The following is a 27,918-nucleotide window of genomic DNA, read 5'->3' on the forward strand; positions in this document are numbered from 1 at the left end:
AGGTCTCTGGGCTGGGGGCCTCGGCCGTCTTCAGGCAGCAGCTACACACCCGCCTTTGCAGGCTCTTCCTGACTCTCACTTGGGCGGAGGAGGGTGGCCATGCGGCCTGTTGGCCAATCTCAGTGCCTTTTCTGACCTTGTTCCTCTCTCAGTAGCCTTTTAAGGCTCCAGAGAAGCAAAAAAAGTTTCCTCCTTATAAAGAAAGTTTAGAGGCCCTGCCTTACACTATAACTGCTTATGAGCTTATTTTACTATAGTTGAAGGAGATAAAAGACAGGATTCTAAAGAAAGATGTAAAAAAAAAAAAAAAAAAAGATGTATGTCAGTTCTGAGCAAACCGTGGGTCTATAAAAATAGCAAAATTCCAGACAGGTTGTCTACACCAATCCTTTAATATTCTTATCACTCAGCAACTTTGCCAAAACCTGGAAGATGCCTCCGTTATCATGTTGGGGGCTACCGAGGTGAGGTAGGGGGACTTGTCAACGGTCACAAAGCGCAGCCTGGCGGGTAAAGTGAGGCGTGCCCTGTTCGAAGAGCTCCCGTTCCCGTTGTTCACGTGACCAGTCGGGAAGTTGTGATGAGGTCATCTTTCCTCTTTCTGATACTGGAGGGCAGCTTCTAATTGTGTCAGAATCTTGATGTTTGAGACGATCTTTCTACTTTTAAAGAAACCCGTGGTCCAGATAACACTCCAAGACATCCGCCGCATTTACAAGAGGAGGCACGGCCTCATGCCGCTGGTGAGTCCAAGGGGACCGTCCCCTCGACAGGATGACTGTCCTGTCTTCCGTTTGGCCAGTGGTTTATCGACCTGCAGATAGCTCAGGCTCGTCTGAAAACTGTAGGTGTTTGTGTTGTAAGCAGATGGGCTCTGCGTCTCCTGCTCCTTCTTTTGGAATGAGCTAGGAGTTTATAAAGGAGCAGCTCTTTCTGTAGGTGGGAGGGCTGTTGGGAAAATGTTTTTGGCTCTGAGAGCAAGAGGGCTTGAGTGCCCTTGAGCTTCTCCCTCCCCAGTTCTCGGGTTCTGGGTTTTTGTGGGGATCATGTATGCGGAACCAGTCCCGTGATCCTTCCACCACCCAGTCATAGCAGCAAGGTCTCCAAGCAAAATTTGGAAGCTATTGCAACATCAACTCTCAGTGCAGCTGTAGTATATTCACTGTTAACTTGTATTGATTCAGCCTTCAGGCCTGGTGAGAGGGAGACATGGATAAAATAACCATTTCAGTCACCTGGGCGGTCCTCCCCACCACGCCCCTGAATAAGCCCGTGTCCACGCTTCTGTGAGCTCACACACTCACTGGAGAGACCAGTCCCCACGGAAGGTGTGACTCCAAGGGGTTTTAGCTTGACATCAATATAAATCTGTTTGTTCTTCTTTGAAGATGAATAAGTTGATAGCATTTCAAAATCATTGTGGATGTTTAAGCATCTCATTTTGGTGTTTTATATTTATGAAATTTAACCGTTTTGCTGCCTATTTTACTTAAAAGGCAATTCTCCATTTCCAGTGCTATTAGAGGATTAGGGAAACAGATCCTATTAAAAATCTCCTCCTTTGGGTATAGAGAGGCAGTCAGAGAAAGAGAAGACACTGGCGTTGATGAAGTACCTTATGTCTACTGGGCAATTTATGTACAATATGTGTTTTTCAGTGCAATCCCTTTAAGGTAGGTGATACCCTATTTTACAAAGAAATTGAGACACCAGGAGTTAACTCCTCAGTTCCCTCACTAGTAATGGGGGAAGCCTGTATTGGACCGAGCACAGCGCTGGGCTTTCTTCCTTTCTCTGTGTATTCCTGTCCTGTCTTGGCCTCACCAACACAACATTCACATAGCTCATAGTTTTCTTAAGAATAATTGCAACTGGGAATTCCCTGGTGGTCCAGTGGTTAGGACTTGGTGCTTTCACTGCTGTGGGCCTGGGTTCCATCCCACAAGCTGTGCAGTGCGGCCAAAAACAAACAAAAAAGAATAATTGCAACTACTAATTAAATGAGTTATTCACTTACAGTTTAAGTTGACATAATTATGATTTAATTTATAAAAGAAAGCTAAACATTTGTGTCTGAAAAAGATATGTCAAGACACAGGTTAGCCAATGTTGAATTTCAGCGTCATAAATTCACAACTGCTATCATCAATAAAAAATATTCAACATCAAAAGGTATTTTATAAAGTTTAGCTGAGATACATGTCTTGTTCTTATAGAAATCACATTTGTAGCTGGGGAATATGCATACAGGACCTACAGGTACAGGGAGTTCCCTAGTGGTCCAGTGGTTAGGACTCTGCGTTTTCACTGCCGAGGGCCCGGGTTCAGTCCCTGGTCAGGGATCTAAGATCCCACCAGCTGCGCAGTCGATCTGCAAATAAAAAATGCAGGTGTTTAATTGAAAGGCTTTTGTACTTATGTTACTTACATTGAGATGCTGTTTGTTTTATTCTCTTCTTTCTGGATTTGTAGGGCTTGGAAGTATTTTGCACGGAAGACGATCTGTGTTCCGACATCTACCTAAAGTTCTACGAACGTCAGGACCGAGATGACCTCTATTTTTACATTGCTACGTATCTAGGTTTGCCACTCCCCCTCCGTTGTATGTGTTCACGTGAAGGTAGCTCAGCTCCCGAGAACAGCGCTGTATCTAGAATCACCTCTCTGTGGTTCTGCTTATTTCTTCTCATCAGTAACTATAGTTAGCAGAATGGCATTTTAGCAAATGAGGGAAATGTAAATGAAATTTGATAATAGTTCACTCCAGTTCTATGTTTTAAAAACTTCTGATAAATATATTTAAATGTTTTTTGTATCTTAACAGCCCCCAGGTTGAATGGATTATGAAGAATCCACCTAATTATTTTTGTGTCCAGTCCTGTCTTGTGTTAGTTTATGAAAACCAGGACTCGGTTTCTTCCTGTGAGACAGTCAGTTATCCAGTCATGTGTTTGTGACCATTAATTGTGGTCTTAATCACAAAGCTGGAAAACGGTACAGAAGGAACATATGAACCTTCTATGCTCAATATGGTATTGTGGGACTCAGTTTGCTTGCAACTACTGTTTTCTCAATCTTCTATGGGAAATGTGAATTTTCCCACTTTTATCAGAGAGAACACCTGTGTTTTCCTTTTCAAGCATAAACATATTAAGTTGTATGGTTGAATTAAATTGTTCTTGTTTTCAAAATTGCCAGATGACTAGAATGGAATGATTTGTAAAAATCGATGTTGGGATTTTTATTAATACCATCTTTGTTTGCTGTTCCAGGGTGCAGTGAAACCATTTATGAGATATATAGTGAGTTACTCCCTTAGAAAAGAAATTTTCCCTCAAGGAGGAATAGTTTATTATCAATATCAATAAAGAACATATTTTGCAGTAGATTTAGAGTTCATGTTTTTTTCTTTTCACACCAAGCTAGTCAGTGTAACTTAATGCCTGAGGATAGCTTTGGTATAAGTTTACAGTTATCTCCTGCCTCCTGATTTAATTTTTTTCATTTAATTTTTCTAACTATAACAAGATAACAACAAAAACTCAGTTTTCATGGTGAGTCCTAAAATCCCAAGTCAAAAAACTTGCCATGGCCTAAAATGTCCACTTCTGTGAAGCATCTGTTCTCTCTGAGTTTATTCCTGAGATGGTTCAGACTTCCTCTGAGATGTCCTGAGAATGGAAAATCAGAGGATAAGTGTTTTGAGTTTTTAAGCCCTTACCTGGTAGCTGATTAGAGAAAAAACTTGGCAAAGTATGTAAGAATAAAGACTGAATCAGCAAATGAGTTAGATAAGTTTGATGCAGCCAATAAAAGGTTGAAAGCAGAGTTATCTAAACAAAATAGAACACTTGACTCGTTTTACTAGCATTGGTGCCACACAGCCTGTGGTTCCATCTTTCTTGAGGTTATTGCTGGGGGTAGTCTCTCTGGTCCTTCTCATTGGAGAAATCTGACAGATGTTGTTTTCTCCTTCAGCAGTTTCTATTTTCCTTATTCCTCACTTGCATAAATAATACGTAGTCATTGACAAATTAGCGATAGTACCCCTCTTCCAGATATGAAAGAAAAGTAAAAGATTGTTTTGGCTTTATAATAAATGGAGGAAATGAGCTTTTACAAATGGCTTCTTAAAGGCATTAAAACTCAAGCACATTTGGAAGGATTCTTTGTTAGTACATATTGTAGACTATATATAAATATAGTAAATATTATATATATTGCCATGTAATATTTATGTATTTGCTCCATACTTTTGTATTTGTTTTATATCATATATTTCATAGATGTGGTATGTTTTGTATCATATTTAATAGATGTGAAATGTTTTCTATCATATATTTAATAGATACAATATGTCTTATATGTTTAATAATTTTCCCTCCTGGATCTTGGAGATGCTCATACTCAATGGAACAACTCTTTGGTGAAAAACTGTAGCCTACTTTTCTTTTTCTCCCCCTTCCCCCTACTTTTCTTTTTTTAAAAAATGTACTTTTCAAAAATGGGTTGAAGGGTCTGCACTGCAAGCCTCTGTAGCGCCTTCACATGCTGAGTGACCGCCGTCTGCGTGCAGAGTTGGGTGTGACCCAGGCCTGTCCTCCCCTGTCCCCCCAGAGCACCACGTGGCGGAGCGCACGGCCGAGGGCTACACGCTGCAGTGGCAGCGCGGGCTTCTGTCCAACTACCAGTACCTGCTGCACCTCAACACGCTGGCCGACCGCAGCTGCAACGACCTCTCCCAGTACCCCGTGTTCCCCTGGGTCGTCGGCGACTACGGCAGCCCTGAGCTGGGTGCGTGCCACGGGGCTGGGCCTTGAGCAGAGAACACGTTCCCTTTTAAAACCGTGTCGTGACTCGTGAGCAGAGTAGGACCTGTTCAGTGTTATTACTCAAGACGGCCGGGTTCTGTGCCACGATACCAGATGGGTGTCAAATGAATTACGTGTGTTCTGTATGTTCTCTCTACTGTTTCTGAATTTTTTTTTAATCCTGAAAAAACTACTCACATACATCTTGAAAGCCACGCCCAGAAAACCTGCGTGTGGTCTTCAGCCCGTGTTACCATTATTACCAATAAGTACAGTTCTCAAATACTTAAGTTTTCACTTTGAAACTTGTCTCAGGTTATAATATGATTTTTCAACTCACACTCAAAAATATGATTATTAAAAATAATAGCTATTCATTACAGAACACTCAGAAAGTACTGAAATACTCAAAGAAGGAAATAAGAATCATCAATAATTACATTACTGTGAGATAACCATTTTAACTTTGTGGTATATATAGTTCTTTCTGTCTCTCGAATTATTTTACCAAAAGTGTGATTGCATTATAATTTTATTTTGTAACATCTTAAAATGAGATATTGTGAACATTAGATTACTTCTGACAGTTCACTAATTGCACCCTTGTACTTGAAAGAGGTAACAGATTTTCTAGGAATATGATCATTTATTTATCTGATAATATTCAGGTCCCCAGTTCTCAAATTATGCTTTTATCACAGAATAACAATATTCACTGTAATTCAAACTTAAAAAGTAAATTTTGGTAGCATAATGGCTTTTGAAATTTGTTTATTTTTCGTTGTTGTTTTACTTGGAGTATAGTTTTTTTTTATCAGTAGGTCTTTAAATTCTAACCTTTACGGCAATATAAATGACCATTGGAAGTATTAATTCTAATGGATCTGCCTCAATTTTTAAAATGCTATTTATTATTTGGAGATAAATGTGTGCATGTGAATTCATTCAGGGGGATAATGTTATTAAGTGTAAGCTTGCTTTATTTATTTTAACTAACTTTCTGAAATTTATTTCTTTTATAGATCTGTCAAATCCAGGAACCTTCCGGGATCTCAGTAAGCCAGTAGGGGCCCTCAACAAGGAACGTCTGGAGAGGCTGCTGGTACGTGGACTCGGGGATTCCTGGTGTCTAAGCCACCTGGGAGCCTTGCCTATGTTTTTTGTTTGTTGGTTTAATTAATTATTAATAAGTTGATTAATAGGTTAATTGGTTATTAATAAATTTGTTTATTAATAATTAATAAATTGATTTATTTCTGGGGGATCCCCCATCCCATGTGGCGTGGGTGCTCTTAGTTCCCTGACCAGGGATTGAACACACGTCCCCTATGTTTTTATAGCACCTGAAACTCGTTTCTCCAAGACATAGGGTAGGTGTATCTGGAGAGACCAGAGGTTCTGAGTATATTCCTTCTCCCTCCCCTCTCTGCCAGCTGCCTTCCTTCCCCCCTGAGTTTAGCTGCTCACCATTTGCCTTTTTGCCTACAATTCAGGGAGGTAGGAAGCTGGGCTGATCACAGGTTTACCAATTTATCTTCACGAAGGTGCTCTCTGGTGAATTGCACAAGAGTTGCATTACATTTCTTCTCTTCAGTCCCGCCCCGACAGACGTTGTCACCACTGCGCCCAGAAAACCAAGATACTTGTCACAGGGATGCTGTGCTTACTCAGATTTTACCCCCTCTTTTTGTCTTCTCCTTTCCCTATTTAGGAGAGAAATTAGGGGCTAAGATGTGTCCAGACCATGACTTCCTTAGGTTTTTACTGCTGGAGTCAGTTATTCTCTGCACAGCAAACACTCAGCAGGACTTTTCCTCCCTGTATTGTAGACACGCTACCAGGAGATGCCAGAGCCCAAGTTCATGTACGGCAGCCACTACTCCTCCCCGGGCTACGTGCTGTTTTACCTGGTTAGGATTGGTAAGTTTCCTCGTCATCACTCCCAGGAAAATGTTAGTTCATGTGGACTCTTCAGTGGTTCTGTGATCTTGCTAACTCTGATTTTCTCCCCTCTAGCACCAGAGTATATGCTGTGTCTGCAGAACGGAAGATTTGACAATGCAGACAGAATGTTCAACAGGTTCAACATAAAGTGCCTCACTTACCACTTTTTTTTTTTTTAAATTTTTGGCTGGGTTGGGTCTTTGTTGCTGCACACAGGCTTTCTCTAGTTGTGGTGAGCTTCTCGTTGCGGAGCACGGGCTCTAGGCGCATGGACTTCAGTAGTTTCAGCACATGGGCTCAATAGTTGTGGCGAACGGGCTTAGTTGCTCCATGGCATGTGGCATCTTCCCAGACCGGGGATCGAACCTGTGTCCCCTGCATTGTCAGGTGGATTCTTAACCACTGTGTCACCAGAGAAGTCCCTTCACTTACCACTTTTTAAACTTTCTCATTATACATATGCACAGTATGTTTATTTCAAAAAACTAGATATAAACAAAAATGGAAGGAAATGTAAAAAAAATCACTGCAGTAATTGTTATATCTGTTCCTCTCAGGCTTTGTGTAGTGTGTGTGTGTGTGTGTGTGTGTGTGTGTAAATGTGAGAACATATTTTAAATAGTTTTTTTGTCCTGCCTTTTTTAGCCTTATATTAGATTTTAAAGTTTTCCCCATATTATTAGATGATCTGCAAAAGGTGATTTTTTTTTTACAAAATTACCATATCATATCCTAACTGCCATTATTTATTTTAACTGTTTTTCTATTGTTGGACATTTATGCTGTTTCCAGCATTTCATTATTCTAGAATAATCTTTCTAAATATGAATTGAGTACAGTTCCCTGTGTTTAAATAATTTTTTTATTGTAAAAGTAATATTTTTCTTACCACAAAAATCAGAATATAAAGAAAAAAATAAATTCACGTGGCATCTGACCACACTGAGCTAATACGCATTGTTCATCTTTCGGTCTGTGTCTTTCCAATCCTTTTCTAAGCTCTGCACGTCTGTTTATAACCCCTTTTCGAAATGAGCTATTAAAATAGTTGTACTAATTTTTCATGTTTAAGCACTTGCCCCAAGCGGCTCTTCAGTGAGGCCGTATGTGGGGGAGGCTCCTGGCCTGGGCTTGGGAATGACCCCCCCGCACCCCCCCGGGTCCATGTCCCGACTCCATGCTCATTCCTTGTGTGGGTCCAGAGTTTTCTCTTCTGTAAGAAGGGGGGTGGGGGGTACTCATGTGGATGTTGGGAAATATGAATTAATGAGAAAAATGATCTAATTTAGGTGACGTGTAGAATAGCACCCAGGGGACTAGAAAGCGCTGCTGTTGCTGTTTCCATACCCTAGATTTAAAATGAGTTGAATTTTTTTCCTGTTTAGTATTGCAGAAACTTGGAAAAACTGTTTGGATGGTGCCACCGATTTTAAAGAGGTAAGCAGTTACCAAGCTAATGATTCACTGGGCTTGTCGTTTCTAACTGCTTTAAAAAATGTTTGTTGCTGTTCTTTTTTTTTTTTTCTTCCCCTGAAACTTGCAGCTGATTCCGGAATTCTATGGTGATGATGTCAGCTTTTTAGTCAATAGTCTGAAGCTGGATTTGGGAAAGAGACAAGGAGGGCAGATGGTTGATGACGTAGAACTCCCACCTTGGGCACGGAGTGAGTACCACCTTGGAAGTATGGAATTACAGGAATTCTCTACCTGGTCATGCAATGTCAGTATTAGTAATTATTTAGTTATTTAGATTTTTAACAATAACACTATAATACCCTATCTAAATGAGATGGTAAAGTCTTATTCCAAACTGTAAGTACTCTATGAGTCTATGATGTAAACCCACATTATGTATTTGAGAGACGTAAATGTTGTAAAAATGATTTTTGCTTTTCCCTTCCCCAGATTTATATCTTATGTGATGGGGAGGTGGGGAACCTCATTAAGAAATGGGTCCCTCTTGCCAGTCCCAGAAGCTCTGTCTGCACGTGGACAGATGAAAGGAAGAGGAGAAAGTCAAGTGGCGACTTGGGGTGTTTTGATCGAGTCTAACCTCCTAGGTCCCGAGGACTTTCTCCAGAAAAGCAGAGACGCCCTGGAGAGCGACTATGTGTCAGAGCACCTGCACGAGTGGATCGACCTCGTGTTTGGCTACAAGCAGAAGGGGAGGGATGCCGTTGGAGCCCATAACGGTGTGTAAGGGTCTTGAAACTCCATTTTGCATTTGATGGAAACTAAAGCACACCCCCCAAAATGAGCTCAGAGCAGCTTATTTCCTCAGCAGAAGCTTCCTGTCTCAGCAGAAGGTGCCTCCTGGCTCCGCGACCCCGGATTAGATACTGAGTAAAAGAGGGAGGAAGTGCTTTTGTCTAAAAGCATCCACTACTCCATGATCCCGAGAGGCCTTTTGCTAACGTCTTCTAATTTTAGCATGTGTTCTCCATCCCGTTTAATGGTTTCTAGTAAAGCTCAGTCAGAGCAGGATGGGAAAAGCAGCCTCAGTTCCCACGGAGGCCCCGAGGGTCTTTGTAACTGAGCAGAGAGAAGCCGGCAGCAGTCCCTCCTCTTCAGGGTCAGCTCTTCCTCCTCCAGGCTCCTCCGCGTTGGTGATGGGGATGGATGTGGACCTGACCCTCGCACGCCGCTCAGGCTGCTTTGTCCTCCCCCAGGGAGAGGAATGCTGAGCCAGAAATACACGGAGATGAGACCATCTCTCCACCAGTTAGACTGCCGCTCGGAAAAGATAATAGTTCACACTTGATATTTACCCAAGTTGCATATTATTAGACTGTTTTGCACAATAAAAATCAGTTCCTTTGAATAACGTTGTTGAGTTTTTAAAATTCTGAACAGAGTATATTATAACAAAGCAGTATGTCTCTCAACAGTGTTCTACATCTCTTTTTTCAGTGTTTCATCCCCTGACCTACGAAGGAGGTGTCGATTTGAACAGGTATTTATATGTCTATAAGGAGTTTCTGCTTGTTCCAGATGACCCCTTTTATAAACGATTAGTGCAGTTTTTTGGTAATATGAAGGTATGGAAATGTTACAATGCGTTACAGCTTGCTTTCACCATTATGTAAATTACGGAGCCTCAGAAATTCAAGCTCTGTGATACGGTCTAGACAGTCCTCGCGTGTAGTGGCTCTTACTGTTTGAGGGTTAACCTCTCTGCTGCATCACTTGAAATCCGTGCATTCAGAGAGCTCGCACCTAGCGGTCACCACATGGTTTGTGTTCTGTCTTAAAGCATCGAGGACCCTGATGAGAAGATAGCCATGCTCACCCAGATCTTGGAGTTTGGGCAGACCCCAAAGCAGCTCTTTGTGACACCGCATCCTCGAAGGATCACCCCAAAGTTCAAAAGCTCGTCCCAGCCCTGCAGTTACAATGCTTCCACAGCAGGTTCCCCAGGTATGTTTTGTAAAGAGAGTAAACAGCGTGAGTACCTTCTCTTCTCTGATGAAGACGTTTCTGAAGATTCTGGAGAGGAAATGCATCGTGGACCCTGGGCAGCTTAGAGATGATTCTGTTTTACTGTCTCACTGCGTTTCTCCTACAAGTAAACCTCTTTTTGTCATTTTGTTTGTGTCTAACTGTTGACTTTAAAGGTAATCAAATCACTTTTACTTTCTGGTAATCTAATGAGACTTGGCAGTATTTTTTGTTGTCATTCTTATGGTCTTTTCAGTGGTTTTCCGAGCTGATGTTTGATTCTTAGTGGTTCATGTTTTCATGTTGATCCGTCCTGGCCGTGGCTGCTGCAAAGGTCCTGTTGCCCAGCTCTTCCCAGAAATGATTTCCAACGTCCTGACTCTTTTTCCGCCCCCACATACAGGTCTTGAATTCAAGGTGCTGTTTTCTTTATCTAGTTCTATTTTTTTTTAATGTATTTTTTAATTTATTTATTGGGTGCATTGGGTCTTCACTGCTGCACACGGGCTTTCTCTTGTGGTGAGTGGGGGCCTCTCTTCAGAGCATGGGCTCTAGGCACACGGGCTTCAGTAGTTATGGCACGTGGGCTCAATAGTTGTGTCTCACGGGCTCTAGAGCACAGGCTCAGCACTTGTGGCACACAGGCTTAGTTGCTATGCGGCATGTGGGATCTTCCCAGCCCAGGGATCGAACCCGTGTCCCCTGCACTGGCAGGCAGATTCTTAACCAGTGCGCCACCAGGGAAGCCAGTTCTGTTTTCTTATTCAGACATTTACAGAGTATCTGCGCCAGGTGCTAAAATGAACTTGACCCTGTTCTCACGTCTGGTATTTGGAAAGGGAGGAAAGAGTACTCCCCTTCATGCAGTTACCCACGTCCTACACTTCACAGGAGACAGCCTCAGACCCCAGGCTCCCAGGAGTCTGGCACTGTAGGAACCTCGGGAGCAGAGTGCCTTGGTTTCTCCTCTTCTCCAGTTCTACTCTCTGCCCCAGGCATGTCCAGGCTTCTCGGGCCGCACAGCTGGGCTCCCTGCAGTCATGTGACCCAGGCCTGGCCGGAAGCGCTTCTCTGGAGATAAAGCCCCATGGGTTAAGTCATGAAGACTGTAGATGATCTCGTGATGTCCCTAAACCCATGCTCTGCTTAGTCACCGGGCCCATCCACAGGGATTATTTCAAAAGAGAACTTGTTCCAGCCCTTCTTAAAACAGAAGTGAAGGGATTGCTTAGCTAGTCCTGTCCAAGAGTGCGATAGTACCTGGTTTCATGTCTTCTTTCTGCCTCTGGAAACCAAAAGCAAACTGCAGCGTTCTTAGGGAACTGTCAGGTTTTTGCAGAAATTGCTGACAAGGAAATGGTTACTCAGTGTCATATTTCCGGAAGTGCCCAACTTAGGTGCAGAGTGAAAACTGTAAACATTGATGAAAGTATACAAATACTGTAGTATTCAAAGATACATGTCAATCTTTCTCCAAATGATCGTTATTTTATTTAGATTATACACCTCATTCTTTTCCCTTGAGTAACAACGGAGCTATCTAACAAGCACATTTCAAGGCAGTTCTGTTTCTTGATTGCTTCATTTTAATAGAAAATCTTGTGACTGATGCTTGCTGTCTCCAACGCTGGTTGGAAATGTAGTTGACTGACTCAGCTGCAATTTAATGTAGTCTCTCCAGGCGAAGAGTCTTTTGAAGATCTGACCGAGGAAAGCCGAACCCTGGCCTGGAGTAACATCACCCGACTGCAGCTCCACGAGCAACACAAAATCCACAAAGAGTAAGAACGTCTCTGCCGCGGCCTCACACGCTGGGGTCTTGGCCTGGGGTGAAGCCGGTGTAAGCTGAGTCACGGGGGGTGTTGTGTTGTAAGCTGTCTTGATCGGTTTTTATCCCCCTGAACTGTCCACAGTGATCAGTCACCCGGGGTCAGTGTGACACGGGAAAGCTCTCTGCCATCGGTCATTCTAGAGCGCGGGCTGGGGTCTGCAGAGAGCAGGTGGCTGTGTGCCTCTCAGAGGGGTCCTTGATGGTGTGAAGCTTGGGGAGGAACAGCCTATATCCTCCCCACTCCTCCCCACCTGTTCCCTTTACAGATATTGTTGGGGAAAATGTATCTTTTTTTAAAAATGGTAACAAATGCGCGCGCGCACGCACACACACACACACACACAGAACATTGCAAAGTTCACAAGAATTAAAACACACAACCAAAAAAAAAAACTTTAATTCCCCAAAATCGGGCTTGCTGTTGGCCCCAGAGGGGTCCTGAGTGTCCTCGGACCCCGTCTGCAGCGATGGTCAGGGCCTTTGGCGGGAAGGCTGGGGAAGCACTGAGCTTGCGGACCCGTCCTGTTCCAGATCAGAGCTCAGGCCCGGATACAAGGCCCGTTGTCCTGCTCCAGGGCCTCCGACGTCCCGTCTGACGTTTGATGTCACATACACTGGGTCGTGGGTGGAACAGAATTGGCCGGTCCCCTTCCAGTCAGTGGCTCCGAATCAGAGCACAGCCTCCTTCAAAGAAGCCCGTAGCCCCCCTTATTCACTATAACAACAGCTTTGCTTTGTCACCTTATCTAAACGGCACGTAGAAAGGGGCCTTGCCCCCCGAGGCAGTGGAGGCGTGAGTGAACCTGTAAGAGGACGTGCTGGGACTGATACCTTTCAGGGTTCTTGGCCTCTTTCATCGATAGAAAAGGCTGTATCGGGGCCCCTGCTGCAGCACGAGGGGAGTGAGAACAAACAGCAGGTTCCCTTTTGCTGCACGAGGCAGGGGCGAGCTGGTTCCTTATATGGGGTGCGGTGTCCAGGGAGGGGTGCCTTAGGGGCTCTGCCCACCCCTTTGGTGGTGTCGTGTACAGGGGGCACGGGCAGTACCCTCCTTCTGCTCCCAGCTCTTCAGAAGTGGCAATTGGGTTTTTGGTCTTTTTGTATCTTGCTGTCCATAATTTGCCCCAAGTGCACATGCAGTTATTTTTAGTCCCTTAGAGTTTCTTTGTATTTTGTTGCTCGAGGAGACGTTTGTCCAAGTGCAAGCCCTGCAGCAAAGGGTCCCAGGTCCCAGCCTGTCTCAGGACCAGACAGGGGCATCGTCATTGCACAGATGCTAAGTGGCCACACGAGTACAGTGACCGCACGGGGCAGTTTCAGTGGTCTGGGTGGCGGTCAGCTAGCATTGCTGGTTCTCCAGCGGGCAGCCGTGAGGCAGCCTTTGCTTAGGGCAGCCTGTGGGAGCTGAGAGTGGGGGTGTTCTCCAGCCACACGCGGTGCTGGATGGAGTTAGGAGTTGCCACACTGTAACTTGCTAATGCCTGGTGGAAGGTGGGGCAGGGCCAGCAGAGGAACTGTGAAGAAAACAGTGCCAGAAACGTGGGCTAAGTTAAATTAAATCAGGGCTTTGAAAGAGACCGTTGTCCTAGCGCCTGGTTGATGGTGATTTATGAAAGTTTGTTTTCCAACAGGGCTGTCACTGGAATAGCAGTCTCTCGCAACGGGTCGTCTGTCTTCACAACCTCACAAGGTATGTTTTTCTACCTGAAAGGTGAGTTACCTGGAATCATAAAGTGTCTCTCGGTCCAGGACTGATGCCACCTCCATGTAAAATAAATTTTGAGCAATTAGTTTTGGTATATTACATAAAAGTTCATTGTAATTAGCCAAAAACAATAATGAAAAATGCCTTCCCAGGCGGGGCGTCGCCGGCGCGGAGCCCATCAGCACGTGGGGAGGCAGAGGTGCTGTGATGTTTTTCACATTCATCACGCAGTGTGTATTTCTGGGTGTTGACTGTAGAACTTAGCTCGAAATCTAATTCATACGTTGATAATGTCTTGTACGTTATCAAAATCATGCAGGAGCCCTGCAGTGGCTGGTTGATAGGACTTGTAACTGTGTCTTAGTGACACATTAGAACCTCACGGTTTTGATCCTGAAAAAGGGCTAAGCGTCCAGCCTCTCCTGCTAGCCACAGCGTTGCTTTTCCTGGCAGACTGCACAATGTTTACCTACTTAAAACGTGTCTCGTCCCCGTCCTGTTTGAAGTATGGTGACGGGCGCACTGGAGGGAGTGAAGGTGAGAAGGGAATAGCTTAGCCACCCTGCTTGAGCTTTAAGACCCCTGGTTTGGACAGAGTTGGTAGCTGTGGCTTGTAAGGGGCTGGCTACTTGTGCTTTAGTCGCCACCGTAGGAAATTCTATTTTTCATCCATTAAGGTGAGGAAAAGTGCTGTCCAACTACATGCTTCCGGGTAAATCAGAGTTATTGCTGTCAGATTCTGGGGTCGTGGCTTTGCATCTGTAGTGTGTCCTTCTCTTTCAAATATGATCTCAGATTCTATAAAGCAGAATTTTCCACAAAGCACAGGAAATGATCCTACTGTGGACCAGACGAGGGTCCCGTGCAGTGTGCCCACTGGGCCTGCCAGGGTCGCCAAGACATGATGCTCTGAGGGGAGGAGGCAGTCGCGCTTTGCCGGGACCCCACCAACATTATCACACAAGGCAAAGCCCTTATCTTTCAGCAAAGCCTGCGTTCTTAACTGGATTGGTCTGTCATGGTTTGTTAAACCCCTCAGTTCCCTGTGCTGGTCTGTCCTTGTAAACCATGAGTTTTACGAGCATCAAGGCTTTAAACCTCTGAGGTTTATAAAGCCCAGTGCTTCTTTGTGAGCTTGGCAAATAAAGGGGTTTAGGGGTTCTTTTTAGTCAAAAGCTTTTTTTTTGTTTGTTTCTTCACTGTTAATAACTCATGTTACTGATCTCTGTGCATTTTTATTTACACCTGTATTACTGACTTACGTGCACCCTGACAGTCACCCCATAGTTACAGTTCTTTCTCAGAGGTGCAGTATTGTGTGTCTAGGTGTGCAGGCAACCCTGTCACGTGGGAGACCAGCTCTCAGCAGCCTCTGACGTGGTCACCTCTAGTGCGAGAGGGAAGCTTTGATTTTGAGAAAAGCATCTTTACACGCCAGGCTGGCCGACAGTTTTCTGTAGGACGCCCCAGCGTGCTCCTGCATGTTGGTGTTGACAAAAATTAGGTGAAAATATTAGATTTTACTATACAGAAGAAATTATTTAAAGCTCATCTGACCTTTTATTTATCTTGTGTGTTTTGAAATTAGGAAACATATTGTTACCTATTTCAAATATGGGACATTTGGAGCACCTGGTAATTTGCAGTCTTGTTGTTTAAGAGGTTACCTTGAGGCACTTCTAAAGCTTCTGTTAGGCAAGGAAATTACAAGCCTGGACACAATAATCCCTAGCTTATTATTATTTAGAAAGTCAGTGCTTCTCTTCTATAATGCTAATGCAGTACAAGGATATCACACCATAATTTGGGCTGTTTAAAAAAAAAAACTTACATTGCCAAGATCTTTTTGTTTTCTTTAATATTAAAATTGATCTTTTCCTCCTGTTTAACTTCTGTCAGGTATTAGGCTTAACTGCCTTCATTTGTGGCTTTAAGTTGACCTCCTTGCTGTGCATCATAGAACTTCACAGACTGTAGAGTCCTTATGGGGGAGATGGCTCTCTGTCACTTTGCCTGTTACCTCCATGTATGCTGGTCATCTCTAAGGGTCAGGAAGTCTTCCTTATAAATGTTTGCTTTGTCATTATTAAATTAGATTCCACCTTGAAGATGTTTTCCAAAGAATCCAAGATGCTACAAAGAAGTATATCATTTTCAAATATGGTGAGTTGAGTTCATTTTAATTTATAAATTTATTTATTTTACTTATTTATTGGCTGTGTTGGGTCTTCGCTGCTGCACACGGGCTTTCTCTAGTTGCTGTGAGCGGGAGCTGCTCTTCATCGTGGTGCACGGGCTCCTCATTGCAGTGGCTTCTCTTGTTGTGGAGCACGGGCTCTAGGCGCATGTGCTTCAATAGTTACAGCACACAGGCTCAATAGTTGTGGCTCACGGGCTGTAGAGCACAGGCTCAATAGTTGTGGCACAAGGGCTTAGTTACTTCGTGGCAGGTGGAATCTTCCCAGAGCAGGGTTTGAACCTTTGTCCCCTGCATTGATTGACAGGTGGATTCTTAACCACTGCGCCACCTAGGAAGTCCAAGTTCTTTTTAATTTTACATCAGTGTCATGGTGGAAATTCATGTAGCAGTTTGTTTTATACACACACGTATGTGACAGTTTGTTTCTTCCCAAATAATCGGGTTTACTCCTGTGCGGTAGCTACAGAATGCCTTAGATAGATTCCTTCTAAATTCAATTAAAAATTTTTTCAGGTTGCCTCTTTCTCATGCTGTTGTGGTTTTATTTGTAACCTAAAAAGCTTGAGGTGCTACCCAGTAGAATTCTCCTTAATAAATCTTGCCTTTTTTGGAACTGTCAGACTAAATGTGTATGTGCTGCTTACGTAACTTAATGCATTTCCGAGTTGATAGGATGCCTAATACTAGAAAACCAGTTCTGAAAAAACACATTTTATTGTTAATGTACAGCATCTGAAAGATTTTGAAATTTCCTGAAGACTTTTGGAAGTTTTCCTTCCCCACGTGATTCTATAACTCAGAGCAGGTATTTGGACTCTTGAAGACAGTTCCCACCTGCACCCCTCATGACTCACTCTGATATAAGTGGAGGTCCCTCAGCTCAGGGCAGTGAGGACCAGCAGGCTAGGTCCTCGTGCACTCAACACATTGACTTTCTTTTCTACATTTGGGAGGAAACTAGGCATCTGGAATTAGCCAGCTGAAAAGGAAGTTCATAAATATGAGGAAGGCCAACATAAACAGAATTTGAGTGTTAATTTTGGTGGGAACTTGTATGATAGTTTTTACCACATTAAGGATTCAGTAATTTTTGTAAATTACTAATGTCAGATCATTTGTATTTCAGGCTTTGTCATCGTGTTTACTTTTACCAGGAGATGCCACCGTCGTAAGCTCGTCGTGGGATAACAATGTGTACGTATCTGTGAGGGCCCCTTTGTGATTCCACACGCAGGGTAGCTCCTGTGTGGACTTGAGACAGGAGGACATGGGATCTCCCGTTAGTTTCAAAAGGGAACAGGTGAGGATGGTTGGATTTGGATGTGATTATTATTTATTTTATTATTTTTTAAATATTTATTTCAAATTATTTCAATCTAATCATTTCTGCAGTTGGACTCTATTTTCTATAAGTTTTTAAATTGAGGGGAAAACACAGATGAGCCAGACCTGGGAATTTCTAGTTTTAAATTTACATTTTGAGTATTTTGGTTTAAAACATGAGAACAAGTAATTTGTAATGCCAGTGGGCCTTAGTAAGTATAGAATTAAACAATCTAACGTTTCTTGAAAATGTATTTAAGAGTCTTACCATGAAGCTGGAATGCTGTCTTAACAGTTCTCGTTATCTTTTATGTTAGCTATTTGTATTCCATAGCGTTTGGAAGACGCCAGGACACATTAATGGGACATGATGATGCTGTTAGTAAGATCTGTTGGCATGACAACAGGCTGTATTCTGCGTCGTGGGACTCTACTGTGAAGGTTTATATACGATTTCTAAATTAAAATGTTTGGATAATATGAGGGTGAGTCAAAAATTATCCGCACTGAGATACTGCGGCCAACAGAAGTTTTAATATAACCGGGGGGCGGGTAATTTTTAACTCATCTTCATATAAATATCACAAGCCATTCAGCTCCCTGCTGTTGATGTGTTCAGTCACTTTTTGACTATTTTTCAGTGTCAGTGACACGTAAGGATGTAGAAGGCTATTGCCCATGTTTGTTTAGTTCCTTGTTTAGTGTGTGCACATCTTAATATAAAAAGACATTTTCCTGAGTTTGTCCTGTGTTCCACTGGGGTTGGATGGTTCATTAGATGGCAGCCTTAGAGGGAAACACACAGCGGCCCCTCTTAGCTCACGCAGCTATGGAACTAGCAGTTGATCAGTAAATAGTAAGTTAAAGTGGGGAACCATTAAATTATAACACATTTTATTTAAAGTTAGAACAAGAAATGCACATTCCTTCACCTTTATTGCTGTAAGACCATGCTTGACCTTTTCTTCAGAATCCTGCGCAACTTTATTGCATAAACCACAGCAGGATTCATCATCTTTGGTTTCCAATTTGCATCTATGTAAACAGAAAGCAAGAACCTAAAACCATTAGAATTCCTTCCACAGTCTTTCATCATTTCTGCTCTTGTAAGTAAGTTTTCTTGCCTACACATAATTTCAGTAAATTTTTTTGGTGACTTGCCTTTTTGAGTTTTCTCAAAACCTGAATAGATGCTAAAACACTTCCGCACCCTGATCTCTTTAGTTCACACAATACTTAAGTCACAACAGCAAGTGCAAGAGATGGAAGCAGACACGGGTACAGTGGATCCTTGGGAAGTACATGGTGGCGGGAGTAAAAGCTCAGGCGCGCGGCAGAGGGACGGCTCTTCGTTCTGTTGGCGGCTGTTGAACAGGAGTTGATCAGTCAGGAGAGTTTCCGCTGCACGTGTTAGAAATGCTCTTATAGTAAGTGTTTGCAACTACCTTCTGCAATGTGTCCCATCATAGGTGTGGTCCGGGGTGCCTGCGGAGATGACAGGCTCCAGGAGACACAAGTTCAACCTGCTGGCCGAGCTGGAGCATGACGTCAGTGTGAGTACCAGGGGCGGGGCCCTGCGTAGGGTGGCGGGGCTTCTTGGCTCCACATGGGTGTTGATGATCTTTTGCTTTGTTTATCTTGCTCGTCGGAGGAGAGCAGAGGCTCTCAGCTCTTTTCTTGGAGTTGACTCTTTGGGCTTCCAAGTCTGCTTTGTCTTTTTCCCTCCAGTTTGCTGTTTCTTTGACAATTAGCTACCACCCAGCTAAACTTTCAAAAGACCAGTGTCTGAGGACGACGTTGAGTATCTGGGTATCCTCAAACTATTTGGGCAACTAGAGGTGTTTTCTGACACCAAGGGTGGGAGGGGCCCTCTGTCTAGGGTGAGGACACCGACCCATCTGCATGGCCCGGTGCTCTCCGTCAGGGCAGAACAAGGCTGGCACCGCGTCTTCTTCACTCTCTCTGTCTCCACAAGGTCATGGCTGCATCTCACCTTTCCTCTGAGGTGAACGGATGCCTAATCTGCATGGTCAGCAGATTAACTGGGGTTGGTTGAGAAATATTTATTTACTATGCAGTTCAAGGTCATACTATATGTGAGTATAATCTTGAAAGATCCCCCACCCCCCAAATCCCCCAGATCGTCATGGAGCTGGGGTGCTTCAGGTCAGGCAGTCTGGCACGCCCGCTACCACTTATGACTCAGTTATCATTCTGAGACTGTCCATGTTAGGCTTTTTTTTTTTTTGAAAATTTTTTATTAGTTATCTATTTTACACGTTAGTATATATGTACCAACCCCAATCTCCCAATTCATCCCCCCACCCCCACCCCCTGGCTTTCCCTGCTTGGTGTCCATACGTTTGTTCTCTTCATCTGTGTCTCTGTTTCTGTATTTTAGGCTCTTTAGAACAGCAGTACATTTACCCCAGCAGGTGCTTCATTGTATTCACTGGCATATGAAGATTTTCACTTTTAAATTGTCACTTAGTAGGTGGTGTTGAAAAAATGGGCTAGGGAAACACAGCTTAATGGCCGTGATTCTAAGTGCAATACTGTGTTCTTCTCTAGGTTGATACAATCAGTTTAAACGCTGCAAGCACGCTGTTGGTTTCAGGCACCAGAGAAGGCACAGTGAATATTTGGGACCTCACCACGGCCACCATATTGCACCAGATTCCATGTCATTCAGGGATCGTATGTGATACTGCTTTCAGCCCAGGTAGTGTTAGCCTTTTTAATACAGATGATACCAGGGGAACTGGACTTATTATTTTGAAACAAATAATAAGAATATAAGAAGAAAAACACTGCTGATAAAACAGGTAGTTTTACCTATGGGTAAGGCTGCTTCTTGGTAGAATACAGTATATGAAAAAAAAAAAAAAGAATACAGTATATGTGGCATTTGTAACTATTAGAAAAGCTGTATTGGATATTTTTAATTGCTTGTCACTGGAGAAATTAATTTGTAAAGTGTAAATGAATTTACACCAAAGGGTCATCAGCCCAGTGTCTTAAAAACAGAAGCATTTCAGGGGGATAGTCATTACTGGTTAAATACAAGTAGCTCAAGTGAACATTCAGCCTCTGGATTCAGAAATAAAATTTCTGACTCACCTAAAACACACTTCTGAAGCTGTAACCCGTATCCACATTCCGCCTCACATTATAGACAGTCGCCATGTCCTGAGCACAGGAGGAGACGGCTGTCTAAACGTCATCGATGTGCAGACGGGAATGCTCATCTCTTCTATGACTTCAGACGAGCCCCAGAGGTACACTTTCTCGAGTTATTCGTGGTGAAGACATTTACAGACAGGCTCACAGTCAGGGCGTTGGGCCTGCTTTGGCCCTTCCTTCAGTGACCGACAGTGAAAGGATTTGTGAATCCTTCTTGCAGGTGCTTTCTCTGGGATGGAAATTCTGTTTTATCTGGGAGTCAGTCCGGTGAGCTGCTTGTCTGGGACCTCCTCGGGGGGAAGATCAGCGAGAGAATCCAGGGCCACACAGGTAAGCTGTCTGCTGCTGACCTGACCCTTCTCCCTAAATACTCCACTCAGACCTGCTTTTCCCACCAGCAGACATGCTCTTCTCAGGCAGAAAACTCCCCATGGACGTCCCCCTCCAGATCCTGGCTGGCCAAGCCATCTGCATCTCTTGGGTCCTTCAGGATTTAGATTTATGTTGACAGATATTTGACTCCAAAATATTGGATTGGCCAAAAAGTCCATTTGGATTATAGAAAAATCTGAACGAACTTTTTGGCCAACCCAACAGAAGCTTTTACATTAACTTCCACATGAAGAATTAAAAACAAAGTAAAAGCTGTATATGCATTTAATACATGCACATGGTTTTTAAAAAAAGGCAGTAATGAGTTAGTGAAAACGAAGTCTTCCTCCCAAACTCCCACCTCCCAGATCTCCTCCTTGGAGGACTTTCTCCAGTTGGTGTCCTGGACGTGTGTCTCTTATTATTGAACGATGTTGTTGTGTATGTCATTGTTCTGCCTGTTGGTTTTTCACTCTGCTTACACTTGCATGTCTTCCTCTTGAAAACCTGGAGGATTTATGGTTAATTCCTGTGTTCTACTATTATAAGTATCTATCGACTGCCCACCTTCATTCCCGTCCCTTCTGTCACGGTTGTGTGTGGTTATTTCTTCTTAACGTGAAACGTTAAAGTGATGTGTCTGTGCCTTTCTTCCTCAGCTCACTAGCTTTCAATAACACTTTGACTCCCTCTGATAGAAATGGAAGTAAATCGGCAAACTCACACCATTTCCCTACTTCTCTCATCTGCTTCCTGACTTTCGTCGTAGGTGTACGTAATATTTGTATTCTGTTCTGCATCCTAATTCCCAGTGGTTTTAGCTTTAACTTTACATTTAAATAGTTTCTCATTCTTCCCACGTTCCTTGTACTGAGTAGTTATTCTCAGTTGACGCCAAAATTGTATTATAGGATGCAACCACGTGGAGCCTCCTGGTCTGCTCGCCCCCTAAGCTAACCACACCTCTCTTCTCGCAGGTGCTGTGACGTGTATGTGGATGAATGAACAGTGTAGCAGTGTCATCACAGGAGGGGAAGACAGACAAATCACGTTCTGGAAATTGCAGTATTAAGTGCCTTTTCCTCGAATATTACTGAACTCTATTTAATGCATTTTTAAACCAAACTTTTAAATGAACTGGTGAATGTGCAATTACAGTAATTAGAAGTTTTACCACATGAGAAATTTGTGGTTTTAAACTTTATAAATCATGGTGACTTCACTGAAAGCCACCAGTTGTCATCCTCTAAGGCAGATGAAGACGTGGCAGTATAGGGGAGAAAATATTACGTTTGTAAGGCAGGTGGTCATCCCAGGGTGACAGTGGGCAGGAGACAGGTTGGGTGGCAAAGAGCGTAGCGAAGAGGCTGGGGAAACTTCCCAAAAGCACTGAACAACGTAAGGATTTTCCAAGAAAGTGTGAGTATTCTCTGCTACTGCCGAGTCTCTCGATCATGTCCTCCTCGTGACAGGATGGCTGCCCGCTGGATTTGGGGGTGTGTGTTTTCACGGAGTGGTTACTTTCTGTAACCTACTGGCCCCAGATTCTAAGAACCTGGGGAAGGATTAGCAGTTCTTATAACAGTTTACTGTGTATAGGAACGGTTTATTTCACTATAGCTATTAAATGTTCATCTTTTCTACATTAAAAATATTTTTCTGTAATGAAAGCAGTTTTCACTTTCTTATTTAAGTGATATATTACAAAGTACTCTGTACTTCAAGTGTTGATCCTTCTAGAAAACCATACTTAGTATCGTGAACGTCATCCTACACTTTTGGAACTATCTTCAGACCCAAGTCCAGATAACAAGGTGGAGAGTCAAACTGAGAAATGTGCATTGGTTGGTTTTTCTGAATTTCACACAAGGTAAGCCGTGAAGCAGTAGCATTGATTTTCTTTTATATTCAACCTCTGAACCACAGAAAGTATGTGATTTAAGATTTTTCGCTACTGTTTAAAAACCCTGGTGTATCTTGACTGTGAAACATAACTCAGCCCAGGTGCCTCTAGGGAGAATCAATAGGCTCATTGAGGTCCTGCTGCCCAGCCTCAAGTGTGCCTGGGCTTCCTGGCTGGAAGCACTTCTCCCGACACTCAGGCCCTCAGCATGGAGGGCTCTTCTCAGGCTCCAGGTGTCGGCCTCTCTGGGAGATGACTCTCTCCCACAGGCCCAATGTTTCCAATGATGCAATAACAGACAGACTAAAATTTAACTTTATTTATACATTTTTAATTAAAATAGAATAGGCATAAACCAAAGAGAAGGGGAAAAAAATCAGGATGACATGTCTCTGTCATTTTGTTTGCAGGGAGGAGTCAGGAAATGGAACAAATTACCAGGACAGCATTCTAAGACCATCCCAAAGCAGCTAGGTTACAGGTTACAGGTAAATGCCAAAATCAGGTATCATCCCACTTAATCTACACATGAAAAAGGAGTCAAGGTTTATCCTATTTAGTACAAGAATTTTTAATTAAATATATGTGATTCATTTCTGAGAAAGTGATACCAGTAACTTTTAGAAGAAAGAAGTTTCCATTACACAAGGACTAGAAAATCTCAATGCAAGTGTGTGCCACTACGCTGCTCTGGTACATTTCAGTTTAATATAGAACTGCATTCGGGCTTTTAGAAAGGCAGCAATAGTTATATTTTGGCTTTTATTCTAGATGCTTAACATAGTTAAGGCGACAGTTCAAGCATATTAAGTGAAGGCAGTTAAAAATGTAATGATAATCAATACAGTCCCTTGCAGCCTACATACACTGTATAATAATGCTCACATGGAATGAAACCAGTGTTACTTAATTGGTGTTTTACACACACACAACTGAAAGAGAAAAAAAAAGTAATTCTAAATGTACTATGGTAACACAGTAAAAATGCAAATATACCATAGAAGTAAAGTGATATGAACAGCACTACTTGATACTCAAGATGAAGGTTGACTGGTTCTAACAGAAAGCTGAGTCTGTATCAGTCATCCTCATCACACAGCTTGTAAAAGCATCAGGTTTCCAGTAAAGAAACTCGTCTATGAAGGTAAGTCTTTTCAACTGTAAAACCAGGATAAGGCTACAACTATCTTGAAGTCTGAACAAGACATCAGATCAAACAGTAAGATTTCCAGCCTGACTGTAAGACAGGAAGGTCCTCCTGCAGCATATGCTCGCTGGCTCCTAGGAAGCTCCATGTGCATAAGAGAAAGGTAAGTTGCAGAAGACGTAAACGGAAGAACTTCAACGAAGTTTCCACGGTGCTGTGACTTCTAAACCTCAGGAATGGCATGGTCCATCAAGCTCTTCATAATGCTTGGGGCCATCCTACGAGAGAGTCACTTCCATGAAACACTGAGGTTTGGCTTTTTTCAAAAATACTACACTGACCCAAGAAAACTCCAATTTAAACTCAGTACTGATGGCACCAAGGATTGGAATGCTGGGGGAAGGGTTTTTTTTTTTTAATGAGTTCAGAGAGTTCAGATCTAAGGGTCTCAGGTAATCTAGTTGTTTGCAAAATACCCAGTGTGAAAAGCTGTCTGTATCCTTGTGAAGTTAGATAAGATACAAGCAAGCCCTTGTATCTTTGTATCTTAAGGCCAGACCTTTAAAAAAAGAAAAAATGACAACGCTGCTATTAACGGGAGGGAAATGGGGGAAGGGGGAGCTATCACTGGTTTAAGAGAAGTGAGCTCTTGAAGGATTAGTCCTGGACAACTCTCCCCACCAAAACCCCCAAGAGGAGCTAGCTACATTCTACCCAGAGGCTGAAACAAAACTTTCATTACAGGTATGTTTTTTAATATTTTAAATAGTAGTTCCACATGTAAGGTAGATTCTGAAAGAATTCTCTACTGGCTTAGGCCAGAGGGTAGAGGCTCCAAGGCAGACAGCCCTGGCCACCCCCCTCTCTCCCCCCGCCTCAGTTTCCCAGACCTCCTTCCTGAGGACGGACAGCACACCTCACATGTCTGCCTGCCTCCTGAGATGCTCTGGAGAATCACCGTTCCTCCAACACCCCACCTCCAAGAACTCTCCTTAGTGAACCACAAGTAGATTTCTCCTGAGCAGAGGAGCTGCAGGCAGAGTGCGAATGAGCGAGCCTGTCCACCTCTGCTGCGTACCTTTTTTCTACTAGGAAACATCAAAATTTAGGAAGTGGATTTTATTCCATACTTGGTTAGTGAGGATGACCCCCCACACATTCCCAACTCCTCTGATTTAAATAATTTACTTCAAATTTCTAGATAATGCCAGTGTCATCCATTACGTTAAAAAAAAGCCCAAAGGTTTGAGAATTACAAGAAGCACAGTGCTTCTCCGAAGTCACGTGAAGTTGAAGAACTGTCTACTTACCGTTTAATAATATGTTCAAAGATAAAAGCAGGCATGATTGTGATAGTAACTACATTCCCAGCTGTGGACAGTATGTCTGCGATTTGAGAGTCCTGTTGAAAACACACAATGAAAACTCATTTTACTAAGGTTTTACTAAATACATATAAAAGCTAAGTTATTCTTGCTAAAGAAATATATTTATACATGTCCTGTGAGGTTTTGCTAATGTGACCCTTGGTATTTATAACTTTTCTAGTTTCTTTACTAGTTTTAATTCAATAGAATCACAATTTCCTAGGTGGTAACAAAACTGTTAAGTAAACCGAGTTGAATACATTAGCCAACAACTCAGTCTTTCATTATTTACAATTAAATCACTGGCCCTGTACACAATATGATCTTATCCCCTCGGCCAACTGGGTATTCTTAACCTGAGTTAATGAAGTGAGCAGGTTTTAATGACAACCTTTAGAACTCAAAATAGTTCTGTTTAGGAATACGTGGAGGGAATAAACCATAAAAATGAACTAATTTGAACATCAACTATTACTCATTTCCTGCAACTCCTGCACTGAAAAAAGCAATCATTCATCCAGAATGTCATCAAAATTGTCTATGCTCAGGTCTCCACAGAATCCTAGTTCAAGGAACTTCAGAGATCTAGCCCAGCCCCAGGGGTACAGAAGCCACAGTTCCAGGACACAGCCCCGGCCCAAGAGCACGGCCAGAGCCCAGGTCCCCACTGAGTTTCTACATTTTGGTCAATAACAGCACTACTGAAAACGACACTTGCTAAAATAAAACTGCAACAGAATAAGACATAAGTTCTGCTCCTGACCTTCAGTCCAATGACATTCTGTCCGTTGACCTCACAGATGTTGTGTTCTGTGAGAAGACCGTTTCTAGCTGCAGAACTGTCTTTCACTATGGATGTGATTTTCCCGTTTTTAAAGACAAAGCCAACGTGTCCAGTGCTGTCCTTATGCATGGTAATTGTCCGTTCAAAGGGCCTGTAAATGTAATGGTTCAATTAAAATTTCAATTGCAAGGTAAACATTTTAATGGATTTCCACTCTGACATACTGGATACTTTCTTACAATAAATTCAGAGTTTCAAATAAGAGCGACTCAGTATGTATGGCGCTGATTTTACACATCTTAGTGTGAAAGATTATTTTTTTTAAAAGCTCTCTCCGTTATGGTTGGCCTAACTTAAGATTTCCTTCTTATTTGTAAGCATCAAAGATTTAACACACTGCTTCATGCAGTTTATCAATATGCTTTTTCCTTTAAAGTACTCACTGTAATTTAACATTAAGAATAAGACAGGAAAAAAAAAAGAATAAGGTTTGAACAAAAATCAGTCTTAAAAATGAATTATCTTTAACTTTTCAGCTTAATTTTTCTTAGGAAATATTTAGAACCTTTACAATATTTCTCATATCTTGATTCTGAAAACTTTATAGAAGATATTTTGTTCTATTTTAAAAGAACCACAGAAGCAGCAAGTCAGAAGCTCCCCAGCCCCTTAGGAAAAAAAAGAGCTTCCGAAAGATGGCCGTCTGCTCGGGCACCCTGTCCACCAGCTGCACCCGCTCACTCTCCACAACTCTGCTGCCACGTTACTGCGTGGGTTTCATGACAAAACACGACTTTCACATTATAAAGTTCCCAACAGTCATGTCTTCCTGTTGGTCCAAGTTACTTTTTGAAATTTTCCTTAGATATAAACAAGTGGCATTCATCTACAAAACGTTTACTCAATACCTACCTTGTGTGAGAAGCAGAAACACAGAAGTAGATAAAACAAGTTTAACTGAGATAAATACAAAGCCCCAGAGCTAACTACCAATGTGACCCAGATCCTCCCTCAACAGCCGTGGCTGGAAAGGAGGCCCCTGGTACACATGCTGAATGTTTCCCTTTATAAACGAGCTAAAGAAAAAGTTCCATCCTCCCACCGTGTCAACTAGAGCCTCATCCACCTAGGCAGCCAGACTGAGTTTTCTGAACCCATAGGCCCCGTGGAGTTCTGCAGGGGCTGCACCGCGTGTCTACCCTGAGCAGGAAACTGGAAAGCGAGGCTGAGATCCCTGCTTGGCGACCTTTCTAACCTCTTCTATTTTCTAGAAAAATGGATTAAGACAGGAAAGTAACTTCTTAGAGGACAAATTTCTATAAGCTCTGAAATAAGGTGTATGCAAAACCAAAATGCTGTTTTTAAAAAAGTCAAACTATGTAAGAAAAATATGCACCACACAATTGCAAGAGTATAAGACTAATGTTGATTATTTTGATCATTTTCTGGAACAAAATACTACCTTCAAAGAATCTTAAAAGCCCAAGAAAACAACACTAGTCTTGAGTTTCCACATGAATTGCCTGGTCAGCTCACCTGTCACGGATGGTCATGGTAATCTTCTCTCCAAAAGCCTGTTTGAGCACCTTGTGTGCCCGGTCCGAGCTCCAGCCGGCACAGTTCTCCCCATTGATCTGCAGCACCTGGTCCCCAAATCGCAGACCCACCAATGAGGATGGAGAATTGGCCTGGACTAGCTGAACAAATACACCCTAGGGAACAAGGAAATCACTGGTAATTCACCACTACTGTAGGTCTAAAATGCTGGAAAATCAGGAACCAACTGTTGAGGTTAGCAATCTACCTGAGGAATTATAAAAAGGAAAAGAAAAAAGGAAAAAAGAAAAACTGCATGAGTATGTGTCATTACCCCCAAGAAAGAAGCTGAAAATATTATCAAGGCAGTACCC

At 42.7% G+C, this 27,918-nt stretch overlaps 2 protein-coding genes across 4 annotated transcripts in view; one reads left to right on the forward strand and one right to left on the reverse strand.

Annotated features, from left to right (window-relative positions):
• Positions 1-22,466, forward strand: part of NSMAF (neutral sphingomyelinase activation associated factor) — a 63,627-nt gene extending 41,161 nt beyond the window's left edge. For both annotated transcript variants that reach the window (XM_057735402.1, XM_057735403.1), the window contains 21 exons: positions 672-743; positions 2,473-2,581; positions 4,618-4,794; positions 5,834-5,913; positions 6,641-6,731; positions 6,828-6,891; positions 8,141-8,192; positions 8,299-8,419; positions 8,816-8,947; positions 9,666-9,708; positions 10,009-10,172; positions 11,866-11,974; positions 13,656-13,714; positions 15,825-15,892; positions 17,056-17,123; positions 17,570-17,693; positions 18,722-18,805; positions 19,824-19,974; positions 20,428-20,530; positions 20,656-20,765; positions 21,785-22,466. In XM_057735402.1, coding sequence (XP_057591385.1) covers positions 672-743; positions 2,473-2,581; positions 4,618-4,794; positions 5,834-5,913; positions 6,641-6,731; positions 6,828-6,891; positions 8,141-8,192; positions 8,299-8,419; positions 8,816-8,947; positions 9,666-9,708; positions 10,009-10,172; positions 11,866-11,974; positions 13,656-13,714; positions 15,825-15,892; positions 17,056-17,123; positions 17,570-17,693; positions 18,722-18,805; positions 19,824-19,974; positions 20,428-20,530; positions 20,656-20,765; positions 21,785-21,879 — 2,076 coding nt within the window. In that variant the 3' untranslated portion in view covers positions 21,880-22,466. The remainder of the gene's footprint in view (positions 1-671; positions 744-2,472; positions 2,582-4,617; positions 4,795-5,833; positions 5,914-6,640; positions 6,732-6,827; positions 6,892-8,140; positions 8,193-8,298; positions 8,420-8,815; positions 8,948-9,665; positions 9,709-10,008; positions 10,173-11,865; positions 11,975-13,655; positions 13,715-15,824; positions 15,893-17,055; positions 17,124-17,569; positions 17,694-18,721; positions 18,806-19,823; positions 19,975-20,427; positions 20,531-20,655; positions 20,766-21,784) is intronic.
• Positions 22,467-23,009: 543 nt separating this feature from the next.
• Positions 23,010-27,918, reverse strand: part of SDCBP (syndecan binding protein) — a 30,817-nt gene continuing 25,908 nt past the window's right edge. For both annotated transcript variants that reach the window (XM_057736103.1, XM_057736101.1), the window contains exons 6-9: positions 27,545-27,720; positions 25,988-26,159; positions 25,168-25,259; positions 23,010-24,135 (exon numbers count right to left, since the gene is read on the reverse strand). In XM_057736103.1, coding sequence (XP_057592086.1) covers positions 24,081-24,135; positions 25,168-25,259; positions 25,988-26,159; positions 27,545-27,720 — 495 coding nt within the window. In that variant the 3' untranslated portion in view covers positions 23,010-24,080. The remainder of the gene's footprint in view (positions 24,136-25,167; positions 25,260-25,987; positions 26,160-27,544; positions 27,721-27,918) is intronic.

Source organism: Hippopotamus amphibius, chromosome 5 (genome assembly GCF_030028045.1).
Source record: "Hippopotamus amphibius kiboko isolate mHipAmp2 chromosome 5, mHipAmp2.hap2, whole genome shotgun sequence".
Taxonomy (NCBI): Eukaryota; Metazoa; Chordata; class Mammalia; order Artiodactyla; family Hippopotamidae; genus Hippopotamus; species Hippopotamus amphibius.